This window comes from Sturnira hondurensis, unplaced genomic scaffold (assembly GCF_014824575.4).
Source record: "Sturnira hondurensis isolate 20B ecotype Veracruz unplaced genomic scaffold, ASM1482457v3 Scaffold0013559, whole genome shotgun sequence".
NCBI lineage: Eukaryota > Metazoa > Chordata > Mammalia > Chiroptera > Phyllostomidae > Sturnira > Sturnira hondurensis.
In genome coordinates this window covers 1,672,017-1,694,481 of record NW_028086190.1, presented here as the reverse complement: position 1 = coordinate 1,694,481, position 22,465 = coordinate 1,672,017, and the positions used below count along the sequence as shown (strand labels likewise).

At 42.0% G+C, this 22,465-nt stretch overlaps 1 protein-coding gene across 2 annotated transcripts in view; it reads right to left on the bottom strand.

Annotated features, from left to right (window-relative positions):
- SLC24A2 (solute carrier family 24 member 2) overlaps positions 1-22,465 on the bottom strand; it is a 251,278-nt gene that overhangs the window by 20,535 nt on the left and 208,278 nt on the right. For both annotated transcript variants that reach the window (XM_037061898.1, XM_037061899.1), the window contains 2 exons: positions 5,706-5,849; positions 326-415 (listed from right to left, as the gene is read on the bottom strand). In XM_037061898.1, coding sequence (XP_036917793.1) covers positions 326-415; positions 5,706-5,849 — 234 coding nt within the window. The remainder of the gene's footprint in view (positions 1-325; positions 416-5,705; positions 5,850-22,465) is intronic.

Here is a 22,465-nt window from a genome sequence, read left to right as displayed (position 1 = left end):
GGGTTGGAGTCTAGGTGAGAAGGGTGAAGGAATTAAGCAGAGAAAAAAAAGAAAGACTCATGGACACAGACAACAGTATGGTGTTTGCCAGAGGGAAAGGTGTGGGGGGAGGTAGAAGAGGGTAAAGGGGTGATAAATGGTGATGGAGGAAGGAGACGTGACTTGGGGTGGTGAACACAAAGCACAATATGCAGATGATATTGAATAGTATACCTGATACCTATGTAACTTTATTAACTGATATTACCCCAATAAGTTCAATAAAAAATAAATTAAAAAACAATGTAGCAATAGCAGGTAGATGGTATCATTATCAGGGTCTTACCTGGTGTGCCCACCAGACCATTAAGTAAGAGAATATTGCAATCCAGGTGATGGCGCCGAAGAACGTGATGGGAAAAAACTTCCTTGCTGACTGAAAGAGAACCAGGAAGAGGGGAGAGTGTCAGTGCTAAAAGCTGAGGTGAATCTGATAGTCCAAAGCTAAATCCAGCAATGCAGCTTGCAGTCTTGGTAGTGTTGGCAATCAAAAAGCCCTGCCTTTGGTCAAGCTGGGACAGTAAGATTCTTTCTTGGGAATGTGAAATGGTTAGAGCCAAGTCATTGCAAAGCTAGTGCCTGAGATGGAAATCTCTTAGGATGATGAAATCTCTGAGATTTCACAAATCTCTTTAGTGAAAACCTCTCCAATTCAGAACTTGATGCTTATGATTCTTAATCAAGAAGCCAATTAGTAATGAATGGACAACTAAATGGACACTGGTCTAGTGTTATATTGGGGGCTCATGAGAAATAAAGGTTAAAAAGAACTTTTCAGGTCTTCATCATTAACTAGTGGTAGGTAAGGCTGGCCCTCTACTCTGTACCCAAATCTTGAACTAGTCAAAAAATTCAAACCTAGGTCTGCCTGACTATACAGCATATGTTCCTAACATCTAGGTTTTACTAACTCTTTCCAAAAGAAAAACAGGGCCAATAATACTCAGAACATACCTAGCTACAGACATCATCATCATCATCATTATAATACTGGCCTATGCTCTGAATGCCAGAAAATATAAAGAACATTCAGGAAACGTAGACTAGCATTCCAGCTGTATGGCCATCTGCTGCACTCAACCTCCCCTGTTCCTGCTTTGGAAGCGCCAACCCTTCATGCATCAGCAGTTCGGTTAAGTGTTTCCCAACTGTCAGACTACCTTACCATTTCCAGATTCACAGCTCAGGTTATTTCTTCTTCTTTCATTTTTCCCCAAACTATTTCCCTTACTTGGACCTACAGTCTCATTCCACACATCACTGCCCAGGAGCACCTGGGCAGTTATTTAGTTACCAGTCCCCATGGAAGGAGGAGAATATCCCTTGCAGCCAAGGTCTGACATGTCAATTTATGGTTAGTGATGGTGGCTCATCCTGACATCTGCTGGGATGGGTCTAACACTAATTAGCAAAAAGCAAATTGTGTCCATGTGCCGGCCATTTTGTTCCCAATGTAATAGTTTACTTGTATAATTGACAGCTAATGTTCTCATTAGAAGCGTTGAGTACATCAGAGTGATATTTTCTTGGCTTGCAAAACATTGCTGAACGTTAGCTCATTGCACAAATTAGCCACATCCTTACTGATTTAAACTCAACAAATATTCACTGAGCATCTACTCTGTGTAAAAGTCTATGGCATACATATTTAATAAAGTCCTCCGAAACAATCCTATTAAAGGTTAAAAATATGGTTTCTGAATTAATAGGACTGGTGTTACGATCCCTGCTCACTAACTAGCAGTGATGTGCCCTGGGACAAACAATTTAACCTCTTTAAGCCTCAATTTCTTCATCTGTAAAATGGGGGAATAGCAGTATCTAAGTAGTCTGAGGATTTATGCACAAAAAGCATCCAGCAGAGTGCCTGGCACACAATAAGCGCAGGGAGGAGGAGGCGACTGCAGAAACCTGGCCTACAGTCTTAGCTCTACTTCCTCTTGACTGGGTGTGCTTGGATAAGACACCAGACCTCTCTGGGTTTAGTGATTATTTAATCCTCCCTAGAACTGTGCTTGCTATATAGTAGACATAATACATCTACTTGGTGAATGAATCAGTGCATGATAAAAATTGCAAAAACTTGCTGGGTATCTTCATAGCTCTGATGAGTCATGTTTGGTATCTCATTAGATGTGTCCCTGCTTTGCAAGAACACCCATCCTACGCCATGAGAGAATATAACTTTTGGGGTCTTTATTTCCTCTATTATTTTCAATTTTCATCAAGGACATGTTCCTAATTAAGGCTTTTTAGTTTTTTTTAACTTCAAAACAAACACTTAATTTAAGAAAACAATAAAAGTGAAGCCCATGCTAATTATCTAAGCTGGAAGTGTGCATAATACAACAAATACTGTCATATAATTTGCATATAAAAAGTAGAAATAAAAACAAGTGGGAGTGCTATTTATTCTGAAACTAGAAGTATACATTTTTTAAAAACCATGTCTTTTTCTGTAATTATTGTCACGGTTTGGAATGGTCATCTCCATGGTAATTCAAAACCTATTGAAGACAGAGTGGCCAGGACCTGAGAAGTGGCAAATGTCTATTAGTTCATAATTTTGACTTGTTTTCTCTTCTTTCTGGATAATTTTTCAAAAGGCTCTTGTGGCAGTACGTGAGGAAGCATTTTCTCTCATTTGGCATTCTGTATACTTAAAGGCTAACCATGTACTTCATCTCCAAACCAGTATGTTTTCAGAGTAAACTGGGACTCTCTTGGGCAAACTGGGTTGTGTGGTCACCGTAAATCTGCAATATTGTATTGAGGGTTATCTCTTTATGCTTTCCTTAATCACAAAATGTCATAGCTGCCAGGGAATCTAGAGATCTTCCACCCTGTATTTCCCAGAAGAGGGTAAATGAGGTCCAGAGTTGACAAGCGACTTTCTCAAGGTTGCACAGCTCATGAGCTGTGTCGGTAAAACTGCCGCTGTCAGCAGGGTAGAATAGGCTTTCTCTGGAACCAGCACTTGGGTTTGAGTCTATCTCTTCTCACCAACATGGCTGTGCACTCTTGTTCTGTAGTTAATACATGTGTGCAGCTTTGGATTCCTTTATTAAGTTTAGAGCACTTTAAAGACACAAACTGTGAGTTCGACGTCTTTATATCTCTTTTAGAGTGCAAGCCTGATACACGGCATGTGATAGGTGCTTAATACATATTTACTGAGGAAATCTAAAAACAACCAAATGTTCTGTCTGAGAGTCTCATTTCTGCATACTCAGCATACTCAGAAAAAGACAGAAAAAATCCAGTCCATCCCAGGAATGGCAATTGCAGCTGCTATGAGCAAAAGCCCCACCACTGACTAACCTAGCCCAGGCTGCAGGGGCTGGCTCTCCAGCTGCGCTGCCCAGTGAATGACCTGTCAATGGCATTGCAGAGGACAGTGCCGTGGAAACTGCATTTCCTTGCTTTACAACCCTGGTAACTGTAGCATTAGCCAGAACAGTTGTTGTGACTCAGGTAACTATTGCCATGGTGGCATCTTGGTTGTTGTCCAGCAGTTACTGGTGGAGAGTTCTGATTTTCTCAAACAGCTTCCTTGTCCTTCCAGCTCAGATAATGGAGAGCATGTTGTCAGCCCTTTCTCTAGGAGTCCCACTCCACTCCAGGAGCCCAGGGCCTTCAGTTACTGACATGTTTTTCTTATTCCTGCACATCTTTCTGGTTGTTTCTATAGCTGTGTGTTGACATCCTCTTATTAGTTAGTCAATCAGTCCATTCTCCTCTGAGCTGTACCACTCTAGGCCTGATTTTCCTCCCTGGGGTTGAGTAAAAGTGTTGGGCTAAACACAGCAATGGAAATATATAGAGAAAGCAAGTGAGTGAGTGAACGCATGTGAGCACACACATCTCAGAAATGTCGTGTGATGTGAGCCAAGAGCAAACTGTACATATTCCAGCTATTTCGCCATGGGTTTCCAGGAGACCAGGCCTTTGCATAGAGCAGGTGCTCTGCTATTGTATCTTGAGTAAAGAAATCTAAGTACGGTGTTAAGTTTACTAGGAAGCTTCTCATCTGGGGAGTCCTTACACGAGGGGGGTCCTTTCCTGGCCTGTACTGGCCGAGATGTGTCTCTCCACCAGGCTGGATTATTTATAGGCCAGGCTAATCTGGCAGGGATTTTCTTTTGTCCTTTTCAAGTGAGAAAAGTGGGATCATCACAGGACTCTTAAGACATGCTGAATTATGTTGGCTGTTATCATAATATTGTGTTTCAAGTGCTTTTAGAAATGTTTTCAGATTTCCATCTTCGGGTATGATGAAACGTGAGGAGAAGCCCAAGCTGTGTGGTCACACAGGCCTGAAACTGAATCTCAGCTCTATCCCCTAGGAAGTGAGCAGGCATGCGTTAGTCAACTTCTTTGTTCCTAAGTCCCTTTCTATTTATGCCAATTATTTATGTATTTTCTTATATTAGCTTATATTAGTTTCCTGAGATTCCACAATATACTTTATCGAAAACATGTAGGGCAGAGTCTGCTACCAGTAGACACATACTTTTGTTGAATGAGAATGTGTGTGTAGGGCCATAATAGCAAGTAGGGCTTCTTTTTATCTTTCTAGTTCCTTCACCCTTTATGGCAATGACCTTAGAACCTGGTTTAACAACACTGAGAGGGGATGGTCTTTTGATTTGATCCACATTCAGATTATACTTCAGATTATACTATCATATTATCTTATGATAGATGGTACTATGTTCATAGCACCTAGCCCATAATAATGGTAGAAAATACTGTTGATTATAGTAATGATCACAATCCAGGAAGGAGATCAGACATGCAGACATTTGTACTGCAGGAATACATTTCTTTAAATTATTTTTGAATACAATGAGTAATCCATGTGCACAAATACTCAACAAAATGTGAGTCACCCTCTTGCTCAGACCTTTAGTTCCCCTCCTCAGGGACCATACTGTGGTGGTTTTTAAACATGTTTGCAAATTCTTTGACGTTCCTCTTATCAAGAGTGTCATGACCCCGATAGAGTTTGGGTAAACTTTTTGTCTCTTCATCTTTAAACTACGACCACTCTGATCAGTGAGGTGGAGCTGTAGTGAGTCTATGTGGGTTCTGAGGCCAGCTCGTTGGGCACCGCACGGCTTCCACCTGGTGCTGCTGGAGCATGCGCTCTCGGAGCCCCGATCTCTTGTGTAAGACACCTATCTTGAGGCCACCATGCTGTGCGGGGGGCCTGAGTCACATGGGAGGACATGTTTAGGCTTTCCAGGAGACAAATCCAGCAGAGTCCCGCCTTTGAATCACCTCTGCCCAGGTGCCAGAGGCATCAGTAAAGAAGCCTCCAGATGACTCCAGCCCTAGCCATGTGAGTCATTCCCAGCCATTCAAGCCTTCCTCCCTGAGGCCCCAGTGTGCCCCATTTAAATTCCTGGTCTATAGGATTCACCGGCAGCATAACACGGGGGTTGTTTCACACCACTAATTTTTGGGGTGGTTTGTTATGTAGAATCAATAGCCCAAATGATCACAATGATCATGTGCCTGTCCAGATAAATTTCAGGCATGTATAAGCATACACATGTACTTATATAACTCCCGTTTGCTTTAAGATCAATAGAAGCAAGCTATGCATACTGCTACATGCTGGGATTTTAAACAAGGAATCAGTTCAGAAATGCTCTACTCACAGGTTTGCGGACGTCAGGCAAGGTCATCCAAAGAGGAAGCACTATGGGGAGAACAATGAGGAAGGTGACTTGTTTGCGAGGGTTGGAAGGCCATGCCAGGCTGAGAGGCTGGTCCTCTTCATCATCAGCTGATTCTGTGGGCTGCTGTAGAAAGGGAGAGAGAGAAAAAAAATAACAAAACAAAAACGATGACAATGTCTACAGGCAAGAGCAAGAGCACAAAGCAAGGATGGAAGCCCTGGGTCTTAGATTTTTCCTAAGTTATCCCAGCGACTTTATCCATGTGTTTTGTAGATTTGTAAGAGAACCCCACCTGTCACAGTCTGAGTCCTGGGGATGAGCAATACAATGTCCAGTCCTGAGGACTTAAGAACACCCTTCCTGAACACTCTTCAGCTTCTCAAATGAACTGACCATTTAACTGGAATGGGCTACAGCTGTAATCCATGAACTTTTTATGAGAAATCATATCTGCAGAGCAAAAGACCCCAGTGCCTACCTTGTCCTTCTATCTTCTCCTTGAGTATAAAGCCACAGGATTCATCATAGAAATCCTTAGGAAAATATTTTTTTAAAAACTTAAAATTTTTATTATTTCTGTGTTTTTTCAGGGCACTGATTTTGAGCAGACAAATGAAAGTAACTACAGCAATAATTCGGTAACAATACCCAGCTCCCTTCACTGTCCCTGGAAGAGTCGAGATCATGGATTATTTCATGGTTGTGAGTTTGAACCAGTTTAATCACTTCATTAAATTCTAAACCATTTTACTTCCAGCCAAAGTTGCCTTATGCAGACATAGGACCCATCCTTCGAGAAACAGAGGGCAGTGTGTGAGGCACTGACCTGTCAGTGTCAACTGCACAAGACCTCAGAGCCAGTGGGTAAACGTCAGAGTTTCTGACTTGGCAGCAGGCAGCCACGGCTTTATTTGTCACCTGCTGAAGTCAGCAGCTTTTGAAGTCCCAAATGTAAAAGAGACAGACGGTGGATCTGGGCCCTGGCAGGATGACCATTAGCCTGTCAGATGGGCCCTCCAAGCCTCCAAAACAGCCCTGCAGACAGCATCTATCACTTCTATCCCTGCTTGTTTAAAAATGAAAGTGCAGCAGCAGGTCCAGGCATCAGATCTAAAAATATCAGCAGGAACTTTTCCAGGATGCTTCCTTTTGAGACCACATAAATAGCCGCCGGGGCTTCACAAAGCTCCTGCCCCCGTGGCTTTGCTTCCAGCATCACGCACTATTTCAAGCAGCAGCGCCGACTCCCCCCAGAACCTCTCTGCCTAAGGAGCTGGCAGGAGGGGCAGGTTCAGGCCAGTTGGATCGGGGACAAGGACTCAACTAGAGGGAGTGTTATATTTATTTATCATTTAAATCCTAATACTGCCTAAAGGATTTGTAGTGGCTTACACAGGCACCCATACCCTCTCTCCAGGAGTTAAATTAAAAATAAGAGCAATAATTAAAAAGAAATTTTAAGCCATACTGGACAAGGTTGGCAATAACAGGTTCTTTCTCTTTGGGTGTTATGTCCTTGACAGTGGGTAAAATAGTTTATAATCAGCAAATAGGAGGGGATTAAGAGGATTAGGTAATAAGGCAGAATTAGGAAGTTGGCACTGCTTATTTCAGTCGTGCGGATCCTCATTAAATAAGCTCCTCACGCTCTCCACCCCTTTGCTGTGCAATATGTTGGGAGAAAAAAAAAGATCTAAAATCAATAATCTACATTTCTACCTTAGGAAACTAGAAAAAGAGGAGCAAATCAAACCCAAAGTAAACAGAAGATTTAAAATATTAGTGTAGAAATCAATGAAATTGGAACCAGAAAATCAATGAAGTCAACAAAAGCCAAAGCTGGTTCCTTTGCTATGCAATTCTTTGTGGTCCACCCACTGCTTTCTTTATTCTATTCTGATGGCTCCCACCCGTGATGGAAGCGTGGGTGGTGCTGTCCCCAGTTTCCCTTCTGAGCTGCCTCCATCTCTTCCTAGGAGGAGATACAGCAGATGGGAAGAGTATCATTCTTTATTGAGATCACCAGCCTCCCAAAGTGTCAGCTGGCCACATGAATGATCTCTGTGTAATGAGGCCAATGAAGCTTAAGGAGACAGGTGCATTTTAACTGTTCCCCCTCAGATATTATCTTTTTTGTTAACCTAAGTAAATGACTTTCCCCTCCCCACCTGACATGCCTCAGAACTGGGGAGGACTGTAGGAGAGTTGAGGCATTGCATCCTTCCGAATAGGTGTCCCATCTCAAAACAGATAGGTGTTTTATTCAGTCAGAGGTTTGCAGAACATCCCTGAAGACTCAGCAACCTTATCTATGAGTTCATCAAGGCTCCTCCCCCTTCCAGGGATGACACTCTAGTCTGGTCTTCCATCTCCATCCACAATTTATAGCAACTTCTTCTAAACTCTAAGCTAACCTTTTTTTGTGAGAAAAAAAAAGCAACTCTTTATGACTCATATCATTTTAATGACACCAACAGATGGTGACATTTCATCAATAACCCTTCTGCTTATAACCTACAGGATTAGCTCCTTTCTCCATCTGCCAAAGTCACCAGGCAGGCAGTGCCACTAGCAAACAGCAGAAAATAATTGTCTGTTTAGATGCATAAGCTCTAAACACACGACTATCCAACTCAAACAATTAGCTACTTGTACATCTTCCAAAAGATGCATTTGAGGTGGCTGTTCCTAAGGCAGAAATGGACAAAGAGAGGCCGTGTCTCAGGTCATACAAATCATGCTCTTTGTGGGGACTGAATAGCCCCTTTGGGGACCAGTCCTGCTGTAGAGAAGTACAAGAGCCCAGAACCCTGGGGTGGGTTTGAGAGGTGCCTTGGGAGCAAGACTGTCAGCATATTGCAAGGGAAATTCTCTTTGTTTTTCCAAGTCCAATCTCACTCTGGTTCAATGGGCGACAGCTTGCAAACTAGTTAGAAAAGTGGAAAAAGTTTCCTTTCCAAGTCTGGGGCCTGTTTGTCTTTGCCCAAGCTAGGACTTCTGGCACACTCATTATTCTGAGCCCCACGGAGAGCCTGCTGAAGCCAGGGCACTGATTTTCCAACTTTTCCTGGAGCTGTGGCTTCCTGGCTTTGACCTTGCAACAAGCCATCCTTACTTCCTAAAATTTTTGTGGTGTTCATAGAAAAAAGAAAAACAATTTAAAGTGACCCAGAAAAAATTCAAACAACTTTTCATATAAGGGTTTAAAGTAGTTTGAAACCTACAGGGAATCTCTGTGGAAGCCCTAGAATTGTGCCACACCAGGGCCAGCAATGACTGCTTTAGGGCTTTGTAATCTCTGATAATGGAAAATCTCAGACTAAGACACAGTATACTCGAAGTTCCCACATAGCAATCTGTGAGACTCAGACCCTCATAGCAGACCCCGAGGGACTCGGTGCAGCATGGAGGGAAGAGTAGAGGGGAGAACCAGGAATCCTGGCTGCCAGTCCTTGCTCTAGCTGTGATTCTTGGGCAGCAGCCACCATTGTCTGCATTGAGTGCCTTTAGGTGCAAGGCAGTGTGCTGTGTTCTAGGACTCTTGGTTTCTAGGAGACTCAAATTTAAAAGGTGAGACAGAACAAACGGCTCCAAAAAACTCATTTACCCAGTTACAGAAATGCTGGTAGAATATGTGACAAGAGCTTCTGATTGTTTTCCAACATCTATTCTGCCTGTTATAGACTGAACTGTGTTCTCCCCAAATCCAAATGTTGAAGCCTTATTCCCCAGCACCTCAGAATGTGTCTGAACTGCATTTGGAGGTAGGGCCTTTTTCAAGAGGTGATTAATGAAAATGAAGCCATTAGGGTGGGTCCTAAGGCAACATGACTGGTGTCCTTATAAGAAGAGGCGGGTTGGCGTTGGTAGTATGGTGGTGAGCATAGCTGCCTTCCAAGAAGAGGAGAGTAGGACACACAGAGATACATTGCAGATTTGCATGCAGAGAGGAAAGGCCATGTGAGGACACAGAGGAAGGCAGCCATCTGGAAGGCAGGAAGAGAGGTCTCAGAGGAGGACAACCTCCAGGGCACCTTGGTTTTGGACTTCCAGCCCCCAGAACTGTGAGGAAATAAATTTCTGTTGCTTAAGCCACCCAGACCGAGTGATTTTCTTATAGTAGCTCTAGCAAATTAATATACTGCACAACTGCGTTAGTGATAGTAAGCCCACTTTTACTTAGGCCTGGAATAAAGACTTCATTTTCAGCCTCTCTTGAAACTAGGTGTGGCCCTGTGATTAGGTTCTGGCTGATTAGGATGTAGTCACAAGTATCTTCTGCAACTTCTGGGCCATGCCTATAAAGGGTGGGGGTGTGTCCTTCATCATTCCTGCCCAATTCCTGCTGGCTGGAATGGGGACATTTGGTCAGAGCTTGAACAGCTGTCTTGGACCATGAAGTGAAGAAACAATATAAAAGGCTCTGAGTCCCTGACACCCAGCACGAGCCATTCTAGCCCCAGGCTGCCTACATGGCTTATACTAAAATTCTATTTTATTCAAGCCACAGTTACTTTGGGTTTCTGGTTGCTCACAGTGAAACCTTATCTGGATTGATCCAGTGTTCTCTTTATGAGGAATCAAGGGAGAAATATCTTTCAGATCTTGGCACTAGAAAAAGTCATGCTTCTTTTGAGTGACTTTGAAAAAGTCCTAGAAATACTATGAATCAGGTAAATGATGCTATTTTTTCCGTGCTTTCCACTGGGGATTTCACAGCCAAATTTGTGACCCCATCCGGCAATCACAGTGCACCTCACTCTAACCTTACTCTTTTCCTTCCCTTCATGTCCTTTGCTGAATTCTCTCAAAACTATCCACTTTATCCTTTTTCATCACATGAATTTTTGTTAGCAGCCTTGAATCTCTGTGAAACAAGGTGGGGCAGATTTAAAACTAAAACTACTTGGTGCTGTAATAGAATTTTGGCGATAACTTTAGCAAAGATGGTGGGGTTGGAGCGGATGTTATTCTACGTGATAACTTGTGACAAATGGACAAAATCCTTCTAGGACTCACTTATCAACACTGATGGTTGGTATCGGGAAGTCTGGCCACAGAACATCTACGGATAGAAGAGAACAGTCCCAGGAGTCAGCTAGCATCTCCTGGGAGGTCTCCGAAGCAATCAACCTATTCCGACTTTTATTTATCTAGTGCATTTGAGGGATAGGAGCAGCCTGTCTGTATCCCACTATCATGGGAACCTGTCTGGCCTTTTGTGTGTGCACCTTACACTGTTCCTACCTGGGTCTGGTATGGATAGTTAGCTCCAGAATAAACATTAGATCTCCAGAGGTTATATCTATAGCCAGAAAGATATTTCGTGGAAGCAACCTAATTTCTTATTCTTGTCTCTGAAGGGCAGTGTGAAAGATTTCAGTGTGAAGGTGAGTCCACTTTAATGCAATCTTTTCTATCAGAGAATTAAAATGAAAACCCAGAGGCATCTGAAAATAGGCCACCTTCAAGTTCAGTTTTATTGATTGGCAATAACATCTCATCTCCAGTCAACAAGAAGCAATCTCAGAGGATAGCCTGGACTTGGCTAGATCTTAGCTCATTTAGGGTTTGATTCAAGCTGGAAGTAAAGTTCTCACTGCTCTATCCCTCCACAAAAGGACCATGTGCTTCAGCACTTAGGAGTGCTACCTGTCCTTATTGGGGAGCCCCTTCAGTTTGGCATGATGCTGAATAAAATAAAATGCCAGGCCTTAAATATCCATGTAAAACTATAATTCATTTACTCTAAAACACTGGGCTATGACCAAGTTGGGTGAAGGTGAAGATTTTAAGTGATTTTTATTTCTACTCAAAGAGAATGGTTCTTAACATATGTCTATAATTTATATCTGTAGAAGAAAAATCATTTTATATCTCCACGTTGTTCAGCCGCAAAGATGCCCACATGAATGACCAAATGCTGCAAAGCCAGTACTGTGCACACTGGGAATCACCAGCAGGGCCCAGAGGGGCTAAGAGGGGCACCAGCCTCAAACACGAGGTTGGGTAGATGCATCAAGAATATTAAAAATGTGCCCTGGCTGATGTGGCTCAGTGGATTGGGCACAGGCCTGCAAACCAAAGGATCGTGGTTCGATTCCCAGTCAGGGCGCATGCCTGGGTTGCAGGCCAGTTCCCAGCGGGGGATGCATGAGATGCAACCATACATTGATGTCTCTCTCCTTCCCTTCCCCTCTAAAGATAAATAAATAAAATCTATAAAAAAAAGAATATTAAAAATGCCATATTCAACACAGTTTTTTAAGGGCACTAATAAAACATATGACATGTCTAGACTATGTGGGAGGCAGTCACCTGTAAACTGAGGGCAGGAACTCAGGCAGCTGTAGGATGCACTGTGCCTGGTAGAGATCAGGGGATCAGAAAGAGTTGATTCTCTTCCCTTCTGCCATTAATGTCATCTCTGAGACTAACTCGCTGTGTGAACTTAGGCAAACCAATGTAAATGCTGGAATAGCCAAAAAACATACACTACAGGCAACTGGTCCTGGTGTACCTCACTGTCTTTCAGGCTCCAGTAGTCTTTAAAAACCATGCCGTTGTGAGGCAGAACTTCTTTGTCCCCTAGGTTGCTCTAATGTGGGGCTAACCTGTCCGAGAATTTGTCATTCCATTCATTGTACAGACACCACTAGCTCAGGAAAGGCAAGCTGCAACCACAGACCTCTGCAACCATTTAGAATAGGAGCTTTAGGCTGCAAGAGGGGGAGCCCCAGAATTTCAGACTCAAAGAGCCCTGATTCACTGAGACCACCTCCCTCATTTGACAGAGGAGGACCTGAAGATGCAGTGATTTGCTGCAGGAAGTTCACAGTGTGAGGCTGGGTCCAAGTGATCCCCCTTCACTCCCAGCCCAAGGCTCTTTTTCCATTCTTCAGTCCTAAACATAGTTATAAATATGCTTTATGCCCAATCACACCAAGCCTTCTAGCTTTATTTTATAATAAATTTGACCTATTAAACCAAAAATGCCAGCTATAGCAAACACTAAGCATTTAATTGACACTTAATTGGGCAACATGTCCAAGGAGCCAGGTACAAATTTTAAAAATGAAATATGAGTGCTGATAAGATTTCAATGAATGTCAGGACTTTAAATATAGAGAAAGAGGAAGACTTGTTCTTTAACATCTCTGTCCAAGCATTAAGTGCAGAAATGTAGCCTAGGTTTGATGTAGGAGGTGACAACCAAGTATACCAATGGCCAGATGAGGCCTTGAGACTTTACGTGTATTCCATTGCTTGATGTGCCCCTCGATTCCCATAACTGTGTATAATCCTGCACTGGCTATCTCTAAAATGGATCTCAAGGGGACATTGTAGGAGATGCATTATACCCTTTACAATAATACAGTTTCCTGAGGCTAACTTTAGCAAGGACTGAAATAGGAGGTGGGTTATTTCCAAACTCCAGCATTCAGTGTGTTCAAAGACCAAGAGAACCTCAGCTGAAGAATATGCATAGCAAAACAGCATCTTTAAACATGGACTCTCTGCTTCTCCTCCTACCTCTGTTCCCTTTTAGTATTGAAGCATTAAAAATACTGCCTTTGACAGAGGTGGCATGTTTTACTTGTCCAATTAGGTTTCCTTGGGAACTGGTGAAAGGTGTATGTGCCTGTAGAGAGTGTGTGTGTGTGGGGGGGAAGGCTGTGGGAGCAGAAGAAACCTTGACGGTGCCTTACTTAATGAGGGGATGGTTGGAGAAGGGGTTTAGAGATAGAGACCCGCTTCTGCTCCTGAATATTCTTCTACGTTATTGCTGTCACAGAATCACCCATAAAAAGCACTTAGAACAGTGTTTGACACATCGTAAACAATAAATGTTGGTCATTATTACTACTTTTAATAAATATTCAAGGAAATAATCTCTTCACAGATGTCCATGAGAAAGTGGCTTGGCTGGGTGAAATATAATACTTCCAGCCACAAAATTCTAAAACTCAATGATTTTATGTGAAAGTGGGAACTGTAATAATTTTGTTCTTATATCTATTCATTCATCTGACATTTACTGAGCATTCATTGACTGTAGTGGTGTCAATAATCTAATTCATTTTCCTCTTAGGTAAGATGAATAAATAACATGAGAGGGAAAATCTCGCAGCCCTAAGGAGACAATGCTATTTTATTCCAGCAAGTAGAGTGTAAGTAGAATTTCTATCTGAAACAAAACTTCCAGAAAGATGGCAAGACTCAAAATATTGTGACACCTTGATTCTGTGTTGTGCAGAGTTAAAAACAATAGGAGAGTTGCAGCTCTCAAAGGAAAAACTACCAAAAGTGCACAGTCACACTTTAATAAAGTGAAAGGCTCTGAAACCAGCAACGATTTGGCAAGTGGAAGGTGCCTCCCAAGACACATTCCAGAGCGCTTTCCATTCTGTCAGCTTAAGTCACACCGGTGCTTTAGTGCAAAGGAAATAGATAAAAACAGATGAAAAGATAATGTCCATATGGTCAGTGTATTAGTCTGCTTGGGCTACCGTAACAAAATGACATATTTATCTTTTTTAAAGATCTCATTTTTAAATAGATTTTTGACTTTGCAATAAATCCTTGGGTTCATTTGCTCTAATTTATTTTTCAAATGCTTCCCCCCACTCATTCTTTTTTGTTTGTTTGTTTTTAAATATATATTTTTAAAAATTTTATTTATTTATCTTTAGAGGGGAAGGGTTAGGGAGAGGAATATCAATGTGTGGTTGGCTCTCGTGCGAGAACTGTTCTCACAGGCCAGTTCTCTGCTCTCCCCTGCCAAGAACTGGCCTGCAACCCAGGCATGTGCCCTGACTGGGAATTGAACCGTGAACCTTTGGTTTGCAGGCTTGTGCTCAATCCACTGAGGTAGTAGCCAGGGCTCCCTACTCATTCTTGGTTGAGTCTTAGAAAAATCTCTTTATTTTTGTTTTTCAGTTTCTCAGTGTCTTGTGTTTGTATTTTTTTTTACTAATGTCCCTTATTCTCTGTACTTTGTTCTTATCTTCTATGTTTCTGGCACTTATCTTTCCCAAGTGACAAGTCAAAAAGAGGTAAGTCAAAAAGCATCTTTTTCTGGAAGGCAGTGCAAGCTGAGATATTTGTCTTGCCTTCTGTGTGGACAAGCTAAACCAACAGAGCTAACACTTAAGTAGCAGAGTTTTTAAAAAGTGATAAATCCCTGCTCTCCTAGTGATAGGAAATAATCTACTCCTCTTATATTACTATCATCTGGTTTGTTTTACATATAGATGGAAAAAATCTAACAAAGAATTTAGCATAACTCAGTGATACAGACCTCAGTGTGGCTATCCCAGGGGGGCAGGGGAGTGGGTGGAGGTAGAAAAGGGTATAAGGAGGAAAATGAAAATGGAAAAAATACAATAAAAAAGAATTTAGCATACTAAATGCAAAATGATAAGATTTCACTAAGCGTTGGCAACCTGAAAAAAACTTAATTTGCTTCTGCATACTTTGAATTGAAACCAAGGTCTCAAAATATTTTGCTGTGAGTGATGAAGCTGTCTGGATGTTAGTTTTCCCGGAAGCCAAGGAACCATTTATTATAATGTAAAATGGCATTTGGAGAGTCTGGTGAAATGCAATTGCTTTCCTTCCCTTTGCATTTTACCCAAATAATTCTGAGCTGCAACATGCTGCCAAGAGAGATTCTCTTGGTTTTGCTGTTGTAAATTGGCTTTCTCGAGGTTTTCACAGGCTTTGTGCATCCTGCTGATACAAATCATGAAAGGCCAGTCAACATAAAAGCAATGGGAGAATCATCAAAAATAATTCAAAAATAATTCTCATGATTTAATGATCAATTGGATTAGAGTTACTCATAGGAACACTAGTATTAATGTCAGTATCTTTTTGTTCAGGGTGGTAATGGAGTTTTTTCCTTTTTATTAATAGTCATTTCTTAATATATCTTACATGAATGATTAATAGACATTTTTCAAGCTTCCAGAAAGCACACAATGACAAATAGCATAATTCATAGTAAGATTCTTAGTGAATATACAATTCTTTGTCAATATTCAAATTTAGGCAGAAATACAAAAGTTGGATCTATATCTATCTTATTTTTAAGCCTGTTCACAAAGCTTTTGAAGGCATCTTAAAGAGTTGGTAAATTCTGTCCAGGTTGTCAGATATAGAAACTGAACCTTAACTATTTGATATATATATATATATATATATATATATATATATATATATATATTTATGTATAATAAAGAAAGAAATGTCTCCTCCAGAGATGGAACCCGTGTGCTAAGGTTTGGTAGGCAAGACACTATAATCTCTGTTTTTGTTTGTATTATAGTTTGTATTGGGTTTTCTCTGATCCTCATGAGTTTCTCTTCTAAGGCAATCATAGAACTAGAAAGACTTAGGTCCTGAAAAATTAAGTGGGATGGAACCTTTGGATAGTCTTGTCCTTCACTTGTAGGCCTTGACCACTCTCTGCCTCCTGCCCCTGGGCCCTGGCAGTCACATGCAGAGAGATGCAGCTCCAATTTCCACCAGAGCCTGTTTCTCAGGTGCCGGAATCTTATGTTTCACCAATGTTCCAGGACATTGAATAATCTCATTAATAGGGGGTATACGTGATCCTTGGCTGTTTTAAGCCTTTAAAAATGGTTGACCTGGATATTACACCTTAATCCTTTAGAACAGACACTTGCCCTTTGAATAACAGGAGGGTTTGAGGTTCTCAAACTCTGTGAAAATTCACCACTGGTAGGAACGAAAACATTTCCTAATTAAGGGTAATATTTTATTGTATTATTTAAAATTTAAAAAAAGGTTTTATTTATTTCTATTTTGAGAGAGGGAAAGGGAAGGAGAAAGAGAAGGAGAGCATGCCCTCAACTGAAGACCTGGCCCACAACCAGGGTTTGATGCCCTCACCGGGAATTGAACCAGCAACCTTTTGGTTTTCAGGCTGCGCTTAATCTACTGAGCCACACCAACCAGAGCCTAAGGGTAATATTTTAGAAAGAAAGAATCATATGGATTCTAGGTGCCATCTCCTTGGACAATTTTGGAAATCCCTTTCAGGGCTAATGTTTTTGATCAATATTGATTATGAGGTCTCTCTAAGGGGCTCTAAAATCGTAGCTCTAACTTTAAACAACAATAAACCAAAATGAGCTGCTGTCTTTGATAAGGATGTTGTTTTCCTACCCTCGGAGATCCAGATTTAATAAAAGAGAGATATCTTTATGCATTTTTTTAGAGAAATCTACAATCACAATCACTTCCATCACCTTTCCCTTCTCACCCTTTACCCAGTCACATAACACTCACATGTTTGTATCAACACTGCGAGGCTTCATGGAAGCGGATTTTAGAAATTCTCCTGGGTTTAGGTAAAGACCAATGCTGGACCGAGGAGAAATAAGTCAGGGATTAATTTCCAAAGGGCCATATGAAGCGCTTACCATGATAAGGTAATGTTTGAATTGTATAAAGTGAGGAAATAAGAAAAAGCCTGCATTTGACACATATCTCTGTGTCTATGTGTCTATCAATCTATGTTTGTATACACACACACACACACACACACACACAAACATATATTTCTCCCTTTTTCCTAAAAATGTGCTTTTCTTATATGAATCTGCTTTCTTATATAAACTCTGGTCTCCCTAAAAACAGAGAGAAATTTTAGAGACAAAATAAAATAAAAGCCGCAGCATAGAAAAAGCCATCTCACAATACATGAAAAATGTAGGATACAATTTAAAAACAAGTTAGATTTTCAGATTTCAGACTCTACAAAATTTGCAAGGCATCTCCCCTTCTACTCTTTCCCCGGGAGCACGAATTTGAAGGGTCTGATGGGGCAGCGGCGTGGGGAGCTATGACACAGCAGGGCAGGCACACCCACGGAGTGAGCTGGCCGCGGGCAATCACCTGGCTCTCATCTGGCCCGACAGAATTGAAATGTAAAAAAATGCTGGGTTCTGGGCGGGAGAGAATATCTCTTCAAATTGTCTTTCAAACCTGGATAAATTCCCAACACTGAACATTTGGAAGGTTGATAAATTCTCAGTGGCAGCTGAAATCAGCCCCCTCTATGTTAGAATCAACAATACTGTGTCGGCAGGCATCGGGAGAAGATAATTAGCACTAAGCCGTTTAAAAAGTCAAATTATTTTCTTGGTTTCACAGACTATACAGATGAAGCAAAAACTCCTGCAAAGGGGCTTTCTTTTTTTTAAAGAGAGAATTTTTAAAATTCTCTTGTTGCCAGTGTAAAGTACATACTGAAGATAGCTATCAGAGATAGGGTGTTGATGTAAAGTTAGTTCACTTGTAAACACGGTTTCTAAAACAGCAGGTTAATTACAGGAAACCTGACTCTCAGGAGAATCCTAGTGATGGGCTTGTGGTATACGGGGCTCATCATATCCATTAATAAAGGCAGGATACATATGCCATTGTTCATGGAGCTTGATAAAAACATAACTGGGGAAGAAAGAAAACTAACACTATATAAATGCATCAGATTATTTCTGTGAAACTGCTTCAGGTGGCCTGACCATTCCTACTTCACATCCCTTTTCTAACTCTGGAGGCACAGCCCTCATTTAACCTGTCACCCAACCTTCCTGGCTCAGAAACCTCAGCATCATCTACAACTTCCTTTCCTTGTTCACTCTCTAGGGACAGTCTATCATCAAATCTTCTTTGGCCTCAGATCTAAATCCAGCCGCTGCCCTCCCCGCCATAGCTTTTGTCATCTGGACCTTGATAGCCATTTGAAATGAGTCTTTACTAAGTGCTTCTAAGAATAGCAAACACCTATGTGATGCTTACTGTGTGCCAAGAACTGTTAAGCACAATTTGTTCTCACAATGATAATACGAAGTAGGTGCTGTTTTATACCTGTTTCACACAGAAAAAAAGTAGGGCACAGAGAGGCTAAGCAACTTGTCCAAAGTCACACAGCTGGAAGTAGCAGATCTGGAGTTTGAACCCGTGTGGTCTGTCTCCAGAGTCTCTGCTCTCAAGCCACCCAAGCGCACTGTTACAGCTGCTTGTTGTAACTTAGCTCACTTGTTGTTACATTTTTTGAATAGGTGATACAGTTAAGTGGTTCAGAATTCCGAAGCTGCAGAAGGCTGCATACTGAAGCCTTCCTCTCAGACCAGTTGCTCGTCACCCAGGCCCCTGTCTTGGAGGTAGTCAGCACGACCAATTTCTCCAGTAGCATCCTAAGCAAATGCATATGTTATTTCCCTCCTCTTTCCCTTCTCACACGAATATAGGATACTGAGTGGAAGTTGGCACACTGCCTTTTTCATTTAACAGTGTATATAATTGCATACCAGTACATGAAGAGCATCCTCATCCTTTTTTTTTTTTTTTAAGAATGCAGATGGTCTAAACTAGGGGTGGGCAAACTTTTTCTGTAAAGGGCCAGATAGTAAATATTTTAGGCTTTGTGATCCATATGGTCTCTGTCATATATGCTGCCACTTTTAAAAAATAACCTTTAAAGATGTAAAAACATTCTTGTCTCATGGGTTGTACAGAAACAGGCTGCAGGCCAGATTTGGCCACGGACCATAGTTTGTCAATCCTTGGACCGAGAGGCTCTTACCTCACTGCCCTGTGTCCAGTCTTCTATTCCAGCCCTTTCTCCACTATTCTGAAAGAGTGGAGCTTCCTGCCATACAAATCTGATGCTGCCACTGCTCCCCTCTCCCAACAGCGGAAGCTCAGGCTGCTTGGTGGTGCCTAAAGTGCCCTTCACAATCCATGCACTTCTCACTGCACATCTGCTGCTCTGGTGTGTGCTACCATCAGCTCCACCCCTGCAGCGACCTGTGCTCTGCTCTGGTTATACAACCTCTTGTTCTTGAATCCAGTCCCACACCACAGCCCCAGGGATCTTTCACAGGGGCAGAGCACATCTGGAAACCTCAATGGCTTGTTGCTGCCCTTGAAAGAAGTCAACTTCCTAATCATAGTCTACAAGCTGGGCCAGTTCTGCTGGGCCAGTTCTGCTCGGCCCTCCCGTGCAGCCTCATTGCCACCATCCTCACTCCCTCGGCTCCATACTTCTGGCCACACTGACTTTTCTGTTCCTCAAATAATCCAAGCTCATTTCTGCCTCTGTGGGCACTGCTCCCTTGGCTGGCTCCTTGGAATTCAGTCTCAGTCCAAACACCACTTCCTTAGTGTAGCCTTCCCTCAGCTCCCAACCTCAAGGGGCTTCTCCACCTGTCCTCCACCGCATTATCAAGCTACACTTTCTTCATGACCCTTGTGACCATCTATAATTATATCTTGGTTTTCGTTGAAGTCTCTCTCCTCTGTGAGAACATGTGAGCATCTCCAGTGCCCAGCATATCCCCTGACACATAGTAATCAGATGAACACTAAAAATTTTCTGATTGAACAGTTGAAGAATTTCAGCCCAATTTACCTGTCTTGGTGGATCTCTCCTCACTTCTTACCTTATGTTTCAGCCCCCAGTTCCGTTGCCCTTCTCACCAATCACTAACTGTGAATCACCCTCTTATGGTTTTATACCTTTGCACATATTGTCATCTTGGTCATCTCCTCCTTCTCTGAGAGACAGACTCCTACTCAGCCATCAATACCCAGCTCAAATGTCCCCTCTTCTAAGGAGCTTTTATACTTACCTCTCAGAGCACTCTGTACAGATAGTGGGCCATAATGATTTACCTACCACAAATGTTTACTTATTTACATATTACACCCTGAGTACCCCAAGCATTTATATATATACATATAAAAAAAATATATATATATAGTACATTTTTATTTTCCCTACATGGAGTTCCTCTGGGGCAGGGACACCTTTAATGATACTTGTATGGTGAGTATGAACATATGATATGATATAAGTGGAAGCACTTAGCTCTGTGCATGTACATTATCTTATGTAACTGTCCTAGGAACCCTAATGAGGCAGGTGCTATCGTTACCAGTACTTTACAGATGAGGAAACTAAAGTGAGGTAACTTTTCCCTGGTGGATGTGGAGTTCACTACCAAGTTGTTCTGCAGCCAGCTGGCAGGTGGCTCTTTCAAGGTCTGTTTGTCCTTGCGCTCTCAGTGTAGCAGGGTAGTATACAAATCTGTCCTGCTTCCCTATGTGAGACCTGGCAGTCAGAGCTTGGCTCAGAGAGGGGTCATTTGAGACTCTCTCACTCCCCTGTAGCAAGGTGCTCCCTTGTGGAGGGCACAAATGTCCCTTTGCCAGCCAGATGGAGAGGCACAGCGACCAGGCTGCCCTCCACACACCTATGACCGTGCCATCCCCAAGGGCAACCATATGTCCTTGGGGCCTGCCTCTTACTGTCACATGCTGCTTATCCATGTGGACAGAGGCCACTCTGCTGGCTCATCCCTGAGCTAATAAAAGGGACTGCGGGGCTCTGGGCAGGAGGGCGAGGGCCCAGAAGGCAGAAGAGATGAGGGCAGGAAGAGCTGCCGTTCCTTATTCTTTCCTTTAGTTATTTATTTTTTCCAGCTTTACTGAGGTGTAATCAACAAATGAAATCCTATACATTTAAGGTGTATAATGTGACACTGGGATAGAATGTATATACATTGTATGTATATTGTGAAAAGCACAGCAAAGGACACAATCAACAAATTGAAAAGACAACCTATGCAATAGGAGAAAATATTTGCAAGCTGTACATATTTTTAAAGGGTTAATATCCAAAATATATAAGAAGCCTTTACAACTCAATAGCAAAAAAAAATACATAAAAATAAAAAAATAAATTAAAAAGAGAGAGAGTGAGAACTCCCATTTTAAAAAATGGACAAACAACCTAGTTATCTTTCCAAAGAAATACAAATGACCAATAGGTGTGTGAAAGCTGCTCAACATCTTCATTTTTTCTTTTTTGTGAAGAAACTTTCCTTGCACATTCCTTTAAGGAATAAGGGCAATCATGAGCGTTTTTCCCTGAGACTTGCAGACCCCCTCTGCTGCAGAGTGTGTCCAGGTATACGTGAGGGGAGAGGGCAGGACAGATGCACGATAGCCTGGCTTCTCTTTGTGGGCGCTGCACAACTTTTCAGCTCATTGGGAAAATTCTGTCTCGAGAAGTGGGTCTCGGATGCTAGGGCAGCGCCACTCCAAGTGTGGTCCTTGGACCAGCAGCATTGGAATCACGAGGGAACTCATTAGAATTGCAGACTCTGGGCCCTACTCTGGACCTGACAAGTTTAAATTTTAACATGATCTCCCAGGAAATTCACAGGCATATCAAAGTTTGGGAGACACTGACCCGGGTGCCTGATTAAAATGCAAGTTTGGGACTTGAGGCCTTACAAATTCTGATTCACTTGAACAGGATGAGACCCAGAAATCTCACAAGTACCACTTGCTCTATTTTTTTCCTGCCTACTTCTCTGAGCTGCTTTGGTGTAGAGGCAGAGCTGTGTGGTGGAAACAGAGTAGGTGCTATATTCGGACAGTCCTGAGATCAGATCTCAGCTCTGCTACCTACAAGCTGGTAATCCTGATTAACTACTGCATCTTGCTAAGTTTTAGCTTTCTCAAATATAAAAAGGAGACACCAAATAACTGTAGTTTTGGGTGTGAGGTTTAAAGATAATAACATGTATAAAGTGCCTAGCACCAAATCTGTGGTACACAATACTTGTAAATACAAAGTATTATAACTATTTCAGCTGCCGGGACTGGGAAGGCCAAATAGGGCTCACTGAGGTGTG